This window comes from Ursus maritimus, unplaced genomic scaffold (genome assembly GCF_017311325.1).
Source record: "Ursus maritimus isolate PB19 unplaced genomic scaffold, ASM1731132v1 scaffold_11, whole genome shotgun sequence".
In the NCBI taxonomy this organism is placed as follows: domain Eukaryota; kingdom Metazoa; phylum Chordata; class Mammalia; order Carnivora; family Ursidae; genus Ursus; species Ursus maritimus.
This window is the reverse complement of record NW_024423453.1, coordinates 71,024,802-71,040,500: the sequence shown is the minus strand read 5'-3', so window position 1 is coordinate 71,040,500 and position 15,699 is coordinate 71,024,802. Positions and strand designations below refer to the sequence as shown.

The window sequence follows — 15,699 nt, the reverse complement described above, 5'->3', positions numbered from 1 at the left end:
CTAAGACCAGTGTCCAAATTGCTTTAACTCTCAATCTGTCTCTTTTCTCTAAGTTTTGTGTAGCCCCTATTGTTTTAAACAGATTCAGCAGAGTTAGTACCCAAAGTTAAGCCAAAATCTACAGTATGCTCACTACTTTTTACCCTTGAGAGCCTAGAGCGAGCGCCTGATAGCAGACAAAACTACATTAGAGCCCAGAGTGAAGGCCCTCAGAGGCTTGCAGGAACTGTGGTAAACTCTTGAGAGCCTGCGGCAAGTGTCATCTGATTAGTGACGCTTGAAAATGCAGGTCCAGTGTTACCAGATCCTTGAATTTTTCCTGGGAAGCTCGAAAACCTGGCAACTATGTCTAACTTTAAAACCACACGGTAAGGGCACCTGGGTGTCTCAGCCGTTAAGCGTCAGCCTTCGGCTCAGGTCATGATCCCAGAGCAAGCCGCGCATCGGGCTCCCTGCCCGGTGGGAATCCTTCTTCTCCTTCTCACACTCCCCTTGCTTGTGTTCTCTCTCTCGCTGTGTGTCTCTGTCAAATAAATAAATAAAATCTTAAAAAAAAAAAAAACACCGTAAGACAAAAAACAATGTCTATGGGCCGGTTTGAGGCTACCAGTGGTTTGAAACCCGTACTTTAGAGGATTCAGCTGACACGGCAACTTTCATTCCTAGCTCCGTGAGTGACAATGAGAAGGAACCAAAACCAGGGCTTAGTGACATGCTAAATGAAAACACTTGAGTGGAGTTTATTAAGTCAGTAAGCCATTAAGTGGCCAGGCACAATTAATCTGTCTGTTTACTTATTGGGATAGGTTGTTTACATGTGTTTTGGCTGCTAGTTACCCACAATGCAAAGATCTTACGTGTTTATTACAAGTTCGAATTGATTAGTATTTTGAGGCTAAGTGTAGAATTCTGCAGTCTCATATGTTAGCCGACTTGCGGTCCTTATCTAATGCATGCAAAACTCTGGCGTAGTATTATCACTTGCTGGAAATACGTATTTTATCTTGTTTTATGGCAGTAGACATTACACAGCATCTGCAACCAAAAAGTTTTACTCAGTCTCTTAGTACTTTCAGACATAGAGTGTCCCCCAGAAGCCTTACCTTATTTATTTATTTATTTATTCATTCATTCATTCATTCATTTAGCAAATGATGGAAGTTATGGTTCTAAAAACATAAACTGATATAAAAGTACAACATTCTAAACCTAGAGTGTACCTGTGGGGTGTGAATATGAATATTAGAAATATATGAGAGTGAATACCTGGAGAATTGTGGGAAAACTGTGACATTCAACCATCTTTTTTTAAAGCTTCTCATTGAAGTATAACATACAGAAAAATATACAAAATAAATGGTGGATTTTCTCAAAATGAACATGCCTGTGTAACCAGCACCCAGATCAAGAAATGAGGTATTTATCCGTACTACTATTGATGGACATTTGTCTTTCCATTTACGAACAATTGTATTTGTTGCTTCCTTGAAGAGTCTTGTATGTGGTTTGTTTGTTTTTCTTTTTTTGGTGGATTTAGCACAAATCTCTGTTGGTTATTTACACAGGAGTAGAATAGCTAAGTCGTAGGATATACATATTTTGAGCTTTAATATATAGGGCCAGTTTTCCAGTGTGTTTGAACCAATTCACACTCCACTAGCAGCGTGAGTTCTTGTTTTCACATCCAAACCAACACTAGGTCTTGGCTTTTTCATTTTAATCATTCTAATAGATGTCTCATGTGGTTTGAATTTACATTTCCTGACAATTATTGTGATTGAAGACCTTGTCATTTGCTTCTTGGCCATTTGGATATCTTGTAAAGTGCATGGCTTTGTAAACTTTTTTCTTTAACTTTTTAATTATTAGTTTGCATTTATAAACATGGGAGAGCTAGCTACTTTCCCCGCATTGACTCTGTTGCACCAAGTAACATCTTAGAGATCTGCTGATATATGTATAAAGCCATAATGGCTTTGGCCCACAGGGTTGCTTTGTAGATAACATAAACAAGAGGAATCCTTTTGTGGAATGTTCTTTTTAGACCATTTAAATCATCAGCATTTACAATTGGTAAGAAAGAACAAAATAAAAGTAGTAATAAATAGAGACATAGTTTTTAAAAATCTCATTTTTAGAATAGCCTTTTGCCTTTTTGGTTTTTTGAATTGGTAATTGGTTTTATGAATTCTGATTGCAAACAATCAGCTGTTAATTAGTAATATGTTTCTAATTAGAAAAGTTTATTTAGAAAGAGGATGTAGCTCAAATTTGTCCTTTAAAAAAATACTTACTATAGTTGGGGGGGGGGTTCTGCTTACAAGTAATATATAGTCATCAAAAATTCAAAAGTTACAGAAATACATAACATAGAAGTTGACGGTTTCCCGTAATCTCACCTCCCAGAAATGATTGGTTGGTTTGTATTCCTCCAGATTTCCTTCTGTGAATTTGCTAACATGTATCAGAAATGATACACACTACATACAGCTTGGCCACTTGCTTTTTTTAACCTAACAATTAACTGTTGGTACTGGATCTTTAGGAGTTTTAAAAGATATTATCTGTGATAACTGGGTACTTGTTATTGACAATAAGAATGCCTTATTGAATAGATAAATAATAAAATGTAATTAGTATGTTACTTTTATTAACCTTATAGATCTTTAAAATGGTTCACCTGGCAGTGTCATTAAGCATCTTTAATTAACACAGTGTTTTCCTAGTACATAGAAAAGTTCCAATTAAAGAAGATGTAAATTAATGTTTATGAGCAGGTTGAAAGTGGGTTGATTTTTTTCAGCAATTTTTTTTTTTTGTATGTTTAAGGCTTCCTAATCATGAAAATCCAGATATTGAATTGGTAAATCTACTCTACATTTTTCATGAGAAATTCTCCGGATGGAGCCTATGCTTCACACTTTTGTAATAGGATGGTGGTTTCTGATCATTGCAAGTGGTACTGGTGGCTGTCAGATTAAAGATGTGCTCTGCAGAGAACCTGCAGATCTGACTAGTCGTCCAAGGGTTCTGTTTGTTTTCTATTCAGTACTCAGCATTATGGGACTGTCATCAAATCCTTCCTAAAATTAAGTATCCTAGTCTCTGATTGAAAATCTCCAAGTGAATTTTTGTTTTTTTAAGCAGTGAGGCTAATCTAAAAATGTATACTGTTAGGCTTTTTAAAAAGCAGTATTTGGCAAGTTAAAATAAGTTCCAACGTATTCTGCTTCGTCGAGTCCTGTAGTGTCTAATCCAGAAATAGTCTTCATTTTCCTCTAATCTAAAGGACGCTCTTCAGGTTAGTCTTTAGTATATCCTGAGGTCTGTAGTCTCAACTGGTTGCACCTTATATTGAAATGAGAGTAAATGAGCTGTATTTTCTCTATTCAAGTTTAAAAGACTGTATAAAATGACATTGTTGCTAAATATTAGTGAAGACAGTACCTTCATCTTAACTATCACTGCTGAAATCAGTGTGGTCTAGGTTTGGAGCTTGTCTTACATTTCTTGTACTAAAGTAGTACTTTGCTAGTGGAAGATCGCCTTCCAGTTTTGTGAAGTATTTCACCGAAATGTGCTTTCCTGTTCCAGTGGGACCAGGTGGAAGTTTCTTTGTGGATTATACATTTGGCAATTTCAGGAATAGAAAATAGGCATTCTGCTCTGGAGGCTTTTCTGTGACTGAACTTGTATCACGTAATAGTTGCCCTTACTAAGACAGGTGGATGGGAGAAGGTTAATCCAGGTGCTACTGTGCAAAGGGGGGAAATGCCGTGATGTGTTGTTGCTATCCTAAATGTGAAGTACTACTTTTAATAGCTAATCAAGTAATAGTAGGATAAATTGTTTTATCAGGGTTCCAAAAAGGGTGATTCAGGATAATCTGTTAGATTTGCTTTAGAAACATTAGGATCCAAAAGGACATAAAAATGAATGTGTCATTCTCCTCTCCTTCCATGGGCAGTATGGGTAATACTCCCAAATGAAATGACTATTAACCCTGTGGTTTTTAGATGTTTTCACCAATTGTTTGGGAAGACAAAATTGTTTCCCATTCGTTCTGGAAACACAGAAACAAGGCTATAGTTCTTCAAACCGTTTGTGTAAATGGTCAGATTTTTTGTTTTTTAAACAGACTTGTTTCCTGACCTGAGAACTCATTAACAGACTTACCCTGCAGTATGTTTTTTTCTGCTGAATTAGATCAAAACAGAACCACCACGGAGAAAGCCCACCATAACCTGCGTGTAGGTTTTCAGCAGTAAGGAAGTACTGGTGACAGATGCCTAGCCATTGTCATGTGAACAACTTCGTTGTAATAAACATAAACAAGAGATGCACTGGGGGTGCTACCAGAACTGATTGATCAGACTTGAAAGAGAGTCATTATACCTTAAGCAGCACGACTGTAAAGGGAGTGTCTGTTCCAGATACTGGAAAGCTCCAAGTGTGTGGTGGCTGTGGAGTTATGAGGCGGCTGCTGCTCCCTAATACCTAATACCAGATTTTATAGCTATTTTCAGTTTTAGTTAGGGAGACTTTCTGCTGATGGTTTCTGTGTTACCTTTTTTTTTTTTTTTTTTTTAAGTAACCTCTACACCCAATGTGGAACTCAAAGCTCACAGCCCCTGAGATCAAGAGTCACATGTGCTACTGACTAAGCCAGCCAGGTGCCCCTGTTAACCTATTTTTTAAATAATTTTTTTCCTTTTTTTTTTTTTTAAATGAATCATTTTATGGGGGATGGGGAAACCAGCCTGCTAGATTGAAACAAAACCTTATGAAGGAGATTTAATCCCGTTTAGGAACATGGGGATTTAAAATTAAACCGATTCATTTGTCAGATCTTGGGCCAGTATTGTAAGTGTATCACCTTCACTGGTGTTTATGGACTGTATGTAATTAATCCGCCTTATCCAATACTCCTTGTGTTCAGAAGCTTGTGAAAAAATCAGGTACTACTTACGGAACTTCACTGAGATCTGACTTTTTTGCAAGTGCAGTTTCCTCTGCACTTTTAAATTCAAGAAGGTATTAAGTGAGGCTCCTGGAAGTCAGGAACAAATTAAACATAAGGCTAATCAGAGTCCCAAGATGTTTTGAAAGGTGGTTGGTTGGTTTTGTTTTGGAGGTCGAGGTTGTTGTGTCTGTTGTTGGGGAGCTCTCTGAAGTGAGACTGCTGATCTTTGAGTGTCAGTATTTGTCTTTCTTGTTTCCTGTAGGTTAATGTTTGAAATTTATTAATCAGGTTGAGTAAAGTAGGTATCGTGCCCTAAGGGCTTTCCTACTTAGTGGAAAAGCTGTGATTTATAAAGGAACACCGTAATGAAATAAAGTGATTATGAAAAGCCTTGGGCAGACAGACTGTGTGAAAAATTGTAGGCTGTTTACCCAGGTCAGTTTGTTTAATTATTATCATATTACTATTGTTACTATTATTTCTATTCCTGTTAGAATTGTCATTTCTAATAGTAGGATCCCTCAAACTGTTTAAACCAAATCTTGCTTGCTGCTGTAGCAGATGTGCTCAGATTTCTTCTTAAAGTCCAAACCATTCCTTTAAAGACTAACAGATGTTTGCCCTTCTCTTCGAATCAGTGAAAGGTGACAGTTAAGTGAATTCTTACTGGTTTCTTTCCTCTTTGCTTTTCAACACCACGTTCAGTGGAAGTAGATTTGCATCCCTTTGGGTTTTTGACTGAAGCACACACCCATCCCCTTCCTGCCTCCCTGGAACTGGTTCAAGATTTGGAGAGAAGGGTTTGTTTGGGGGCGTTTCCCTGGTCTTATCTCCGTCTGAGCATATGCGAGGGTTGAATTTATTTTGACCCTTCCACTTTAAATTTGGAACCGAAGCAAGAGTTTAAAGTACGACAGGAGAAGAGAGTCTGCTGAACTTTAAACATGAGGGACCCAGGGAGGAAGGTGCGTACATGCATTCTGAAGCTTTCTCACAGAGGTTGGCCATCTTTATTCGTACACATAATTGTGAGCTAATAACTGCTGGGAAAAGGGAAAATATTTAAAATTATATAAGGATATATGTGACACTTGTAAAATTAAGCTTTACAGTAGTGCCTCCAGTATTGTTTTGAAATTGATGGCAGAACAAGTAAATTCTGAATATTTATTTGAAAGCCTTTTGGAAAAGCTTAGGAGGATGGGTGTTTGCAAGGAAAAACGAGTGTATCACTTGTGATTGATCTCCAACAGAATGACCTAAAAAATACAGGTATTTTAGGCATTTTATCATTTTGTCTTCTAAAATGTAAAATTTAAAAACTATAAATGGTTATTATTAGATAAAGGTCACCCAGATTCTCCTCAGAGTTGAGAAAAAAGTCTCTCTCCATTGATTATTACTTATCTTCATCCAGTGGTTTTGTGCACAGTACCTTGTGTACATAGGAGGCCGGACTGATTTCTCTCTTGACTGATCTCTTCCAGAGCCTGGCCCAACTAGAGAATCTGTGCAAACAGCTTTATGAGACAACAGACACAACCACTCGACTCCAGGCAGAGAAAGCCTTGGTTGAATTCACCAACAGCCCTGATTGCCTGAGCAAGTGCCAGCTACTCCTCGAAAGAGGAAGTGTACGTAAGATTGGAAAACTCCTGAAGGATGAGGGGTTCAGGAAAATATAGTCAGAGTTTAAGGGTGGGTTGGGATAGCTTGTGTTCCTTAATTTTTCTGGGTGCCTCTCTGCCTTCTTAATTTCACCTTTAAAAAGCACCATCAGTAGCTGCCAGGTTGATAGTAAAAGGACACACAGCCTTATCAGGAAAATCTCGTTGAACGTGTATTTTTTTCTGTCATTTTTCATCTTGAATCAAATTTCTGGGACTTTTTTTTCTGTTTTTCATACTTAAGTACCACCTCGTATCCTTTACAAAGAAGACAGAGCTATATATGAATGACCCTTCTTCCCACATAAGCTCCCCGGTGGCCTCTGCGCTGCCCCCTCTGTACCACAGCTGCTGCTTATTGCCTTAGAGGCCTGGGGGGAGATTCCACAACAAAAACCGCAAGAAGTCGTAGTTTTCAAAATGGCAGTGCAGTGGTCAGTATAATGCTGTCAATAAGACCTCGTTTGATTACATTAGTATTGGGGGCAAGATGGAGGTCTCAGGAAGGCTAAGCGTCCAACGAGGTATCCTGAAAGGGCCCGAGAGAGTAAGAATCCCAACTAGACCAGCAGCTAGCAGTCTAGCTGGTGTCTAGTTCAGACTGGAAGGACATGTGGAAAGAACAAAAGCAGTGAAGTTGTTTTGAAGGTAAAATTCTAGATGGTTTCGTGTTTGAATTTTCATTGCCAGTGTTACAGTATTTGTTCAGTTGGCTAAAGTTATCCTTTAGTAGCTGAGAGATCTTACTCCTTTCGCAAGCATAGGAAGGTCACGGAGCCCTGATCAGAGACCGTGTAGTGCTCCGTTCTGTTTATGCACGTAGTATGCTGTGTATTTCTTTCCAGTCCCTTAGTCTTCTCATTGACCAACTTATATTTGTATATTTTGTGCTACGGGAAATTCACAACCAGCTCTTCCAGGTGACTCCCACTGGAGCCCCACAGTATCGTCTCTGACCCTGTTAACTCCGGATCCTCATGTTGACAGTCAGTAAATAAAACAAGGGGCAGTAAAACAGGCTCGGCGCAGTACTAAAAGCAGTTATATTGGAATCTCCCTATTAATCTCTGTTGACTTCTTAGTGACTTAGCAGGTTTATTGGAATTATTATGAAAACCATCTAGATGTTGTATAATGTGTCGTTACAGTTGTATGCTGTATTCTGTAGTTAGAGTGATTTGACACACCTACTCTAATCAGTTTAAACCATGTTCAGAGGTGTTGAATAAAAATCACATGTCAAAGTGACTTTATAGATTTTTTTAAAGATTTTATTTATTTATTTGACAGAGACACAGCGAGAGAGGGAACACAAGCATGGGAAGTGGGAGAGGAAGAAGCAGGCTCCCTGTGGAGCAGGGAGCCCAATGCGGGGCCCGATCCCAGGACCCTGGGATCGTGATCTGAGCGGAAGGCAGACACTTAACGACTGAACCACCCAGGCGCCCCTAGATTTTTTTCTTAAGCATAAATTTTTTTGTAACTGGTGGCATTATGCAGTGCCTGTGGATAGCCTACTGTCTTAAGGATTTTTAGTGTTATAGGAAATTATCCTTGACCCTTAATTAAATTACTTTAATAGTCCTGAGTCTGTCCCTGTTATGGGACATTATCATAATAGTGCCACATGGAAGAATTTGCACATGGCTCTTTTTTATACATTATGATCAATTAGAATACCAGAATATTCTATTCTCCATAAGGTTAAAATTCATAAAATCCACATGTGAGAAATATGATAATGCTGTTCCCTTGCATAGGGCATAATTTTTCTTTCTCATAAATGACTGTTATAAATTTACTTTAAAACTAGCATATACATCCCCCAAAGCTGTATCTGATTGATAGCCGTGCTGATGTAAAGATATAGTTTAGGGATTAACTATACAGCATAATGTAATGACTCCTTTTAATGCTGGTTTTTTTTTTTTTTTGAAACTTTCTAATGGTATACTATAGCAATATTTTGAGTTGAAACTTTTTGAAACATCACTATAACAAGGCTTTTGACAAAGATTTCTTGGTTTAAATGAAAGAAGAGATACATCTTCTAAAGATTTGTCTTAATATCTTTCTGAAATTATCCTCTCCAGTGTGGGCCCCTCTAAGTGATACAGAATCTGCCCTGGATTCAGTTCGATCAGCCCATTCACTTCATACTGCACCTTGTTCATAACTGAAATCAGCTCAGTGAACATATACTCTGTGTGGGACTCATTTTTCCTTAGACCCTCTAAAATGTGGAGGATCGAATATGGCAAAACTGATTACTATTTCTTGAATCTCAGCATAGATCTCCTAATAAAAAACCTCGTGACTAACTCAATAAAATTGAATTCTGAGTCCTTTTCCCCGTCTTTTCACAGTCCTCTTACTCCCAGTTACTGGCAGCTACATGCCTTACAAAGCTTGTATCACGCACAAACAACCCTCTACCATTGGAGCAGCGCATAGATATTCGTAAGTAGAGAATTAATCCGTTTTCAAGAAATTAGTTTGTTTAGTGATGTGCTAGTAATAGTTAAATTTATGTTGCTTGTTTGATAATGTTCTGAAATTGGAAAGCATACAAAATATGCATGGCAGTCTTTACTGCCACTAAGAAAAATGTTGTTAAGGATTTTGAATTCTATGCAGGCATGTTATTTAACTGTCTAGGAGTAGATTCAAGGCTGCCATACTCCAGGGTCTTCACTGTGACAAGTATAAAATCCTGAATTGGAACATCTACGAATCTTAAAATTCAAAGTCCCATTTCTCTATCGCATTAAGAATTAAGGGAATACAACAGAAACAAGAATTAAGGCAGTTTAGGGGAAATAGGCTAAATTTACCATTTCTTGGATGGTTAATATATTTAAAGATGTGTCCCTTCTCTGGCAGAGCTTTTTATTATGTGGGTTTTTTTGTCTTGTAGGGAACTATGTGCTCAACTACCTTGCCACTCGGCCAAAGTTGGCTACTTTCGTGACACAAGCACTTATTCAGTTATATGCCAGAATCACAAAACTGGGCTGGTTTGACTGTCAGAAGGACGACTATGTCTTCAGAAATGCAATCACAGACGTCACAAGGTTCTTACAGGTATGATGTATATATGTGATGTAGTAGGAATGTGAGAAGCAACATGTATATGCTTATATAGTGATCTACTTTTTTAAAAATTACACAAAATGGAATAATTTTGTACATTCTTTTCTGTGTCTTTTTTGCCTTTAATATTCCTTGGCTTTACATACATACATGTCAGCACAAACAAACTCCATTTTTTCTAATGCCTATATACTATCCCAATCTGAAAATACCATCGCTTGATTAACTAATGTCTTGTAGGCGGGCATTTAGTTTGGTTCTATACTTTGTTAAGTGAACACTTGAGTGAATATCCTAAAATATATACACCTGTCATACTTGGAATAAGTGTGTTTATAGGGTGAATTTCTAGCCTTGGAATTATACAATCAAAAGGGATATGTGTATTTTTGGCTTTCAAAGATAGTTCCAAATTATCCTCAAAAAAAGTTGTTTCCTACAACAATTAAAAGAGTGCCTGCCTATTCCTCTGTACTTTCACCCTGGGAGCTCACCTTTTTTATTTTTCCAATTTAATAGGTAAAAAGAGTTATGAATGAAACAGAGCAAATTTTCATATGTTAATTTACTACTTGTTTTTTTTTCTGTGAACTTCCTATTTATATATTATTTAATTTTTAAAATCTGGTTCTTTGTCTTTTTCTTATTATTGTATGCGGTCTCTGAATTAGGTTATGCATCCATTTGTCACTTATCTTAAATGTATTTTGCCAGTTTCTCTTTGTAGAATGGGTATGGTATACTGCTTATGACTATTTTTTAAATACAAAAGGTTTCAGTCTTGATGAAGTCAGATTTAGCAGTCTTCCTCTGTGGCAGTTACATTTATGTCCTGCAAAGCAACAGTTTTAAACTACAGTTCCTCGCTGCCTTATCTCAGCAGTTTTAATAGCTACATAGGGTTCTGCCGTTTCAGAAGCGTGGCTGCAGTGCCGTAGCTGAAGTCACGCTGCACACACCAATTTCTGCCTTACGTTGTTTTTACCAGGATAGTGTTGAGTACTGCATCATTGGCGTCACAATTTTATCTCAGCTAACCAATGAAATTAATCAAGTAAGTGCTACAGCCTTCCTCATTGAAGTAAGTGCCATATTTTTTCTTAGTATTGGTGTTTTCTGCTATGTGTGGGATGATCTTTTTTGGCAGTTGTGTGCTTTTGCGGTAAGTGATTAATGCCCTTTGAAACAATTGTTCCATTGGGTTTTCCTCTGTAAGTGCAGTGTACCTCGTTTTCAGTGTCCTGGTCCCCTTCTGTCTCCAGAACATTTTATCTGCCCATCGGCTCTCCTTGCTGATACTGATGTTCATTGTGAGAGATGAGAGCAATGGTCCTAAGTCAAAACATTAATAAATTACTGCTTTGCTAATGAAAGAGAATGCGTCCAAAAAGGGGATCACAAAAGTGGAACCAGACCGTTTGTGTGCCACTTCTGCTGAATACATTAATATGTATTTATAACCATTTAAAACTCGGTTCCCATGTGCTACTATTAAAGACTTTTCTGGTGATCTTTTTAGAACGCATAAAACATTCTGCTAAATACCAAATAATTTTTCGAGTAGTCCTTCTTGTCACAGGTTACTACAGAGGAAACACCAGTGGCTTTCTTTCGCTCTGGCTATTTTTTTTTTTGTCATTTACTTTTGTATCCAGCTAAAATTTTGTAATTATTGAACAGGCCAGTATTAATATTAGTTGTGACATCTCACCCTTCAGTCGCCAGCTCTGAATTACATCGGCATCACCGTTGCTATCGCGCATATTTACGCAGACCTTTTTATTAACCCTGAGAAATTTTAACCATGAGATAGTACTGTTTTAAATGCATCAGCTTCTAGCCATTTAAACTCTGGAGTCCATACTGTGTTCTCTGTCACATGCGATCCCCACTATGGTCAGTAATTATCAAAATAACAATAGCTTGTACTTTTGAGTGACCTCTGAGCGCCAGGTGCTGTTCTGAGCACGTTACTGATAGCAGCTAATTTTATTCCCACCATAGTTCTGGAAGGTAGGTCCCGTGGCTGTCCCATTTTCTAGGTGAGGAACCTGAGGCACATAAAGGTCAATACTTTGCCTAAGGTGTCACGGTTAGCAAGCAACCATATCTGAATTTGAGCCTGCATAATCTTATTCCAGAGCCTGTGCTCTTAACAAATAACTTATTATTGAACCACTATTACCTTTGTAATACGAGAGCACCTATTAACTGAGGACAGAGATTGCGGGGTTAACATTCTCCTCTTTGAAGGTTGGCCCCACGAAATACGCTAGTGTTGTTACTTTTTAAAACTCAAAAATTTTATTTGTCTCTCTTAATGGAACAATAGAAATGTGTGTAATGTACTTAATGTGTGCAGTTATTCTCTGTATTATGGTCAGCATAACCAATTATATGTGAAATATGGTATATAATATGGCAATGCCATATTATCCAAGACATTTATGATAACACAGTGATACTGATGCTAGAATTGGGGGATGTTTTGAACCTCTGCAAAACTTTGTTTTCTGTCATCTTTTTGGTTGTCAGATTTAAATCAGAAAGCATATTTCTATTACCAACCCTGTCTGAACTTAGAAATAAAATCAAGGGGAGGGGCGCCTGGCTGGCTCAGTCAGAGGAGCATGTGACTCTTGATCTCTGGGTCGTGAGTTCAAGCCCCACGTTGGGTGTAGAGATTACTTAAATAAATAAAGCTTTAAAAAAGAAAACCGAGAGGAGTCAGAAATCCTGCTGCATTGTTCTTTAATGTGCCAGCAGCCGATGAGCCCCCTCTTAGATGAATTGATTGGTATATAGAAGAAATTTAAGCTTTCAGTAGGTGGTCGGACTAAAACTTCCTTTGGTAACCTTGAAATCCCTTTATTCCGCTTCCTGAAGTGCCTGTGTCAGGAATAGAGGGCATATAAAGTAGTAAAAGACAGAGTTCCTAACCGTAAAAACCTTAAAAGTTTGGCTGAAAAGAGAGGAACAGAGGAAAAAGTGAGAGACTGATGCCGCCCTTCAATTAAGTGCTCACTTCTGGGAGAGAGACCACGTGTTGAAATAGGTTAGAGAAGGTGGAGGGTGTTACACGGGCAATTGTCAGTTATCCTACGTTCATGGCTGTCAGTTAATGACTGCTTTGAAAATTCTGTGGTAACTTGAGCCTTGAGCAGATTGTTTAGCAAGCCTTGCCACTGTGTTTCTGAGACTAAGCCACAGTCCGACATGCTAGTAGTAATTAGCGATATCTGCCAGCGGTTGGTTCAGTTCTACCTCCCTGAATGCGGAGGAGAGTAACACTTTGCAGTGGAGACGCTCATCCCTCTTTCTGTCTTCCATCTGTAAGCTACAGACCTACCCTGCTAGCTGTTAGCAGCTTAGTGTCCTTTGCATCCTCTCATTATACGCGAGTTAACAGTAATTTAATCGTTAAAAATGTATTTTGTATGTAAGTTGGTTTTATTGGAAATCCTAGTTCATTTGAAGTCTATATGAAAATTTTTTTCTTTGCAATTAATTCTAAAACTTGGATTGGTTTATCTTTTTGCACAGGCCGACACCACACATCCTTTAACCAAGCACAGAAAAATAGCGTCTTCTTTCCGAGATTCATCATTATTTGATATCTTCACACTTTCCTGCAATTTATTAAAACAGGTGAGATTGTAGTTTGGGTCCTGCTTCCCAGTCCCCTTTGAAAGGATGAGAATGAGTGGAGACCTGTTAGAGGTCAGCTACAAGCTGACCCCTTGAGAGTTGGTGCAGCTCGACCCATTACCATCTCTCACATGATGCCGGTCTCCAAGATGTGGAAGAAAGTGCCATACTGACCACTGACTTCAGAGTGGGGTTTGGAATTGCCTTATTTCAGGGCTATTCCACGAAGCAAAGCTCAGTAAGTAAACACGTATCCCGAGGAATCTAGTTTACCACAAAGTTTGGGATTTTGTTGTTTGCTTTTTTATACCCACATAAAATCTTCCTGCATGGAATAAAGGCATGTTAGCTTTATGGTGCTTAGATTCTTAGAGCTCTAAGAGCAGGTTCCGACTGCACTGTTAGCATACGGAAACAGGCTCCCCTGCTGAGCTGCAGGCGGCACATACACAAGCCGCGTCTGTAAGGAAAAGTCGAGTTTGAATTTGTACCATCCATTTAGATTTCATAACCTGAAGGGGTAGACAGTTATCACATAAGGAAATTGCCTGTTTTAAAACAGAAAATGGGTGTCGAAGTTCATTTATGGATAAGTTGAACTAGGAAAGAAATGCTCACATTTATAACAATCTATAGGAACTCCCTGTAGAAAGCTAAATGGGGTTAGCCTCTGGCTGTTTGTTCATTTTGGGTTGTTTGTTTGCTTGTTTTGGGTTTTTGTGGCGTTTTTTGTTCTTAGTCTCATTTTCCATTATGTTGTGAGTTTTAGAAGCAAGTTTGGATTCTGTGTTATCCCAGTTAGTGATGTTCATCTTTTTCCTCAATTACCTAGTTCTACCTCAGAATTCCCAAACAGTCCTCGGGCTGGGCAAGCTACCGCGCAAAAACTGTTGTACCCCCTGAGGGGGGAAAGCTTTTGAGAAAACTGAGGATTGACTCCTCCTGGCTGATACCATCAAAAACAATTAGCCAGCTAGTCACTGAGGTCACCGCCCCATCTAGAAATAACTAGGATCTCATAGCAGATGGAGTAACCACCCATCCCATCTTGCTTCAGAATCCCCTGTGGTCACTGTGTCGACAACATGTAAAGAATACCTTTCTAAAGGGGGATTTCTTTAAATACCAGTTTCATGTTTTTGTAGTAAGTAAGGAGCTCGGATTTTCATAGTGACATTAAGGTGACAGAAGAGCAGCCTCTTTTGCAGGGGAAACAGCACTTTATTGAGTTGAAATACTGCGCTCCTTTTCTGGCTTAACAGCCTCCTCAGGAGTCTGGCAGCAAGCTTGGAAGAGAGGAGTGATCGTGTGGGGCTCATTACGTGGTAATTTTTACAGGCTTCAGGAAAGAATCTAAACTTGAATGATGAAAGTCAGCACGGCTTGCTCATGCAACTGCTCAAGCTCACTCACAACTGCCTGAACTTTGACTTCATCGGCACGTCTACGGACGAGTCCTCAGACGACCTGTGCACAGTACAGATTCCCACGAGCTGGAGATCGGGTAGGAGCACTGCGCCCCCGGGAACAGACTGCTTGCTGCGCAGCCCCACGCGTGTCTGCCGCATGGTCTGAGGAAGCCCGGTGATCCCTTGCTCGCTTTTCGAGAAAACTTAGAAAGCCAGCATCTGTCTTGATACAGTGAGGAAGAGGGTGTTGGGGCAACCTTACAAATCCCTCAGCTTGGCTGGGTTACTAATGGTTGTGAGTTTGCCCTTCTCGCATTCATCACCTAGACACTCCTGTGATGGTACTCATTTGAGGTCATTTCTAGGCTTAAACACAAAATCAAAGAAAAGAACTTGTGCTTTTGCTTGTTTTTGTGTTCTTCAGGATCAGACTTCTTGCTTTGAACATAGTCCTGATTGTTAAGTTCTCTAAGAATCACAAGAATGAATCTCTTCCTTAGAGGAGCTAAAACCTAGTGCTTTAAAAAGCAAAAAACCAGAAAACCGAAAGCCCCTCTTAGCATATCAGCTGAAAGGAAGTAACGCGTTGGAGATGCTAAAGCAGAGGACATGCCCCCTAATACACAGGGCTGTAAGCGTGCCGCTAGTAACGCTAGTAATGAGCTACGACATACTCAGTAACGGCTCCTTTGTCTTTTTTCAGCGTTCTTAGATTCTTCAACTCTGCAGCTGTTTTTTGACCTGTATCATTCCATCCCTCCTTCATTTTCACCTCTGGTGAGTCAGGACCACAGTTCCTAAGGCCTAACCGACGTCTAGAAAGTAGCAATGGTGAACAGGCTTTATATGCTCGTTCATTTTGTTGTACAAAATCATACAAGTATAGAAATTAGGTTTAGTTATCTAGCCTTTTGTGGTA

General features: G+C 38.9%; 1 protein-coding gene across 2 annotated transcripts in view; it reads left to right on the top strand.

Annotated features, from left to right (window-relative positions):
• Nucleotides 1–5,787: 5,787 nt before the first annotated feature.
• Nucleotides 5,788–15,699, top strand: part of XPO7 (exportin 7) — a 40,021-nt gene continuing 30,109 nt past the window's right edge. Inside the window, exons 1-8 of one of the 2 annotated variants that reach the window (XM_008702094.2) lie at nt 5,788–5,928; nt 6,451–6,597; nt 8,997–9,090; nt 9,548–9,714; nt 10,712–10,777; nt 13,267–13,371; nt 14,710–14,875; nt 15,484–15,557. In XM_008702094.2, coding sequence (XP_008700316.2) covers nt 5,908–5,928; nt 6,451–6,597; nt 8,997–9,090; nt 9,548–9,714; nt 10,712–10,777; nt 13,267–13,371; nt 14,710–14,875; nt 15,484–15,557 — 840 coding nt within the window. In that variant the 5' untranslated portion in view covers nt 5,788–5,907. Of the gene's footprint in view, nt 5,929–6,450; nt 6,598–8,996; nt 9,091–9,547; nt 9,715–10,711; nt 10,805–13,266; nt 13,372–14,709; nt 14,876–15,483; nt 15,558–15,699 lie in introns of both variants that reach the window. The other variant, XM_040626557.1, reaches the window with a different exon arrangement.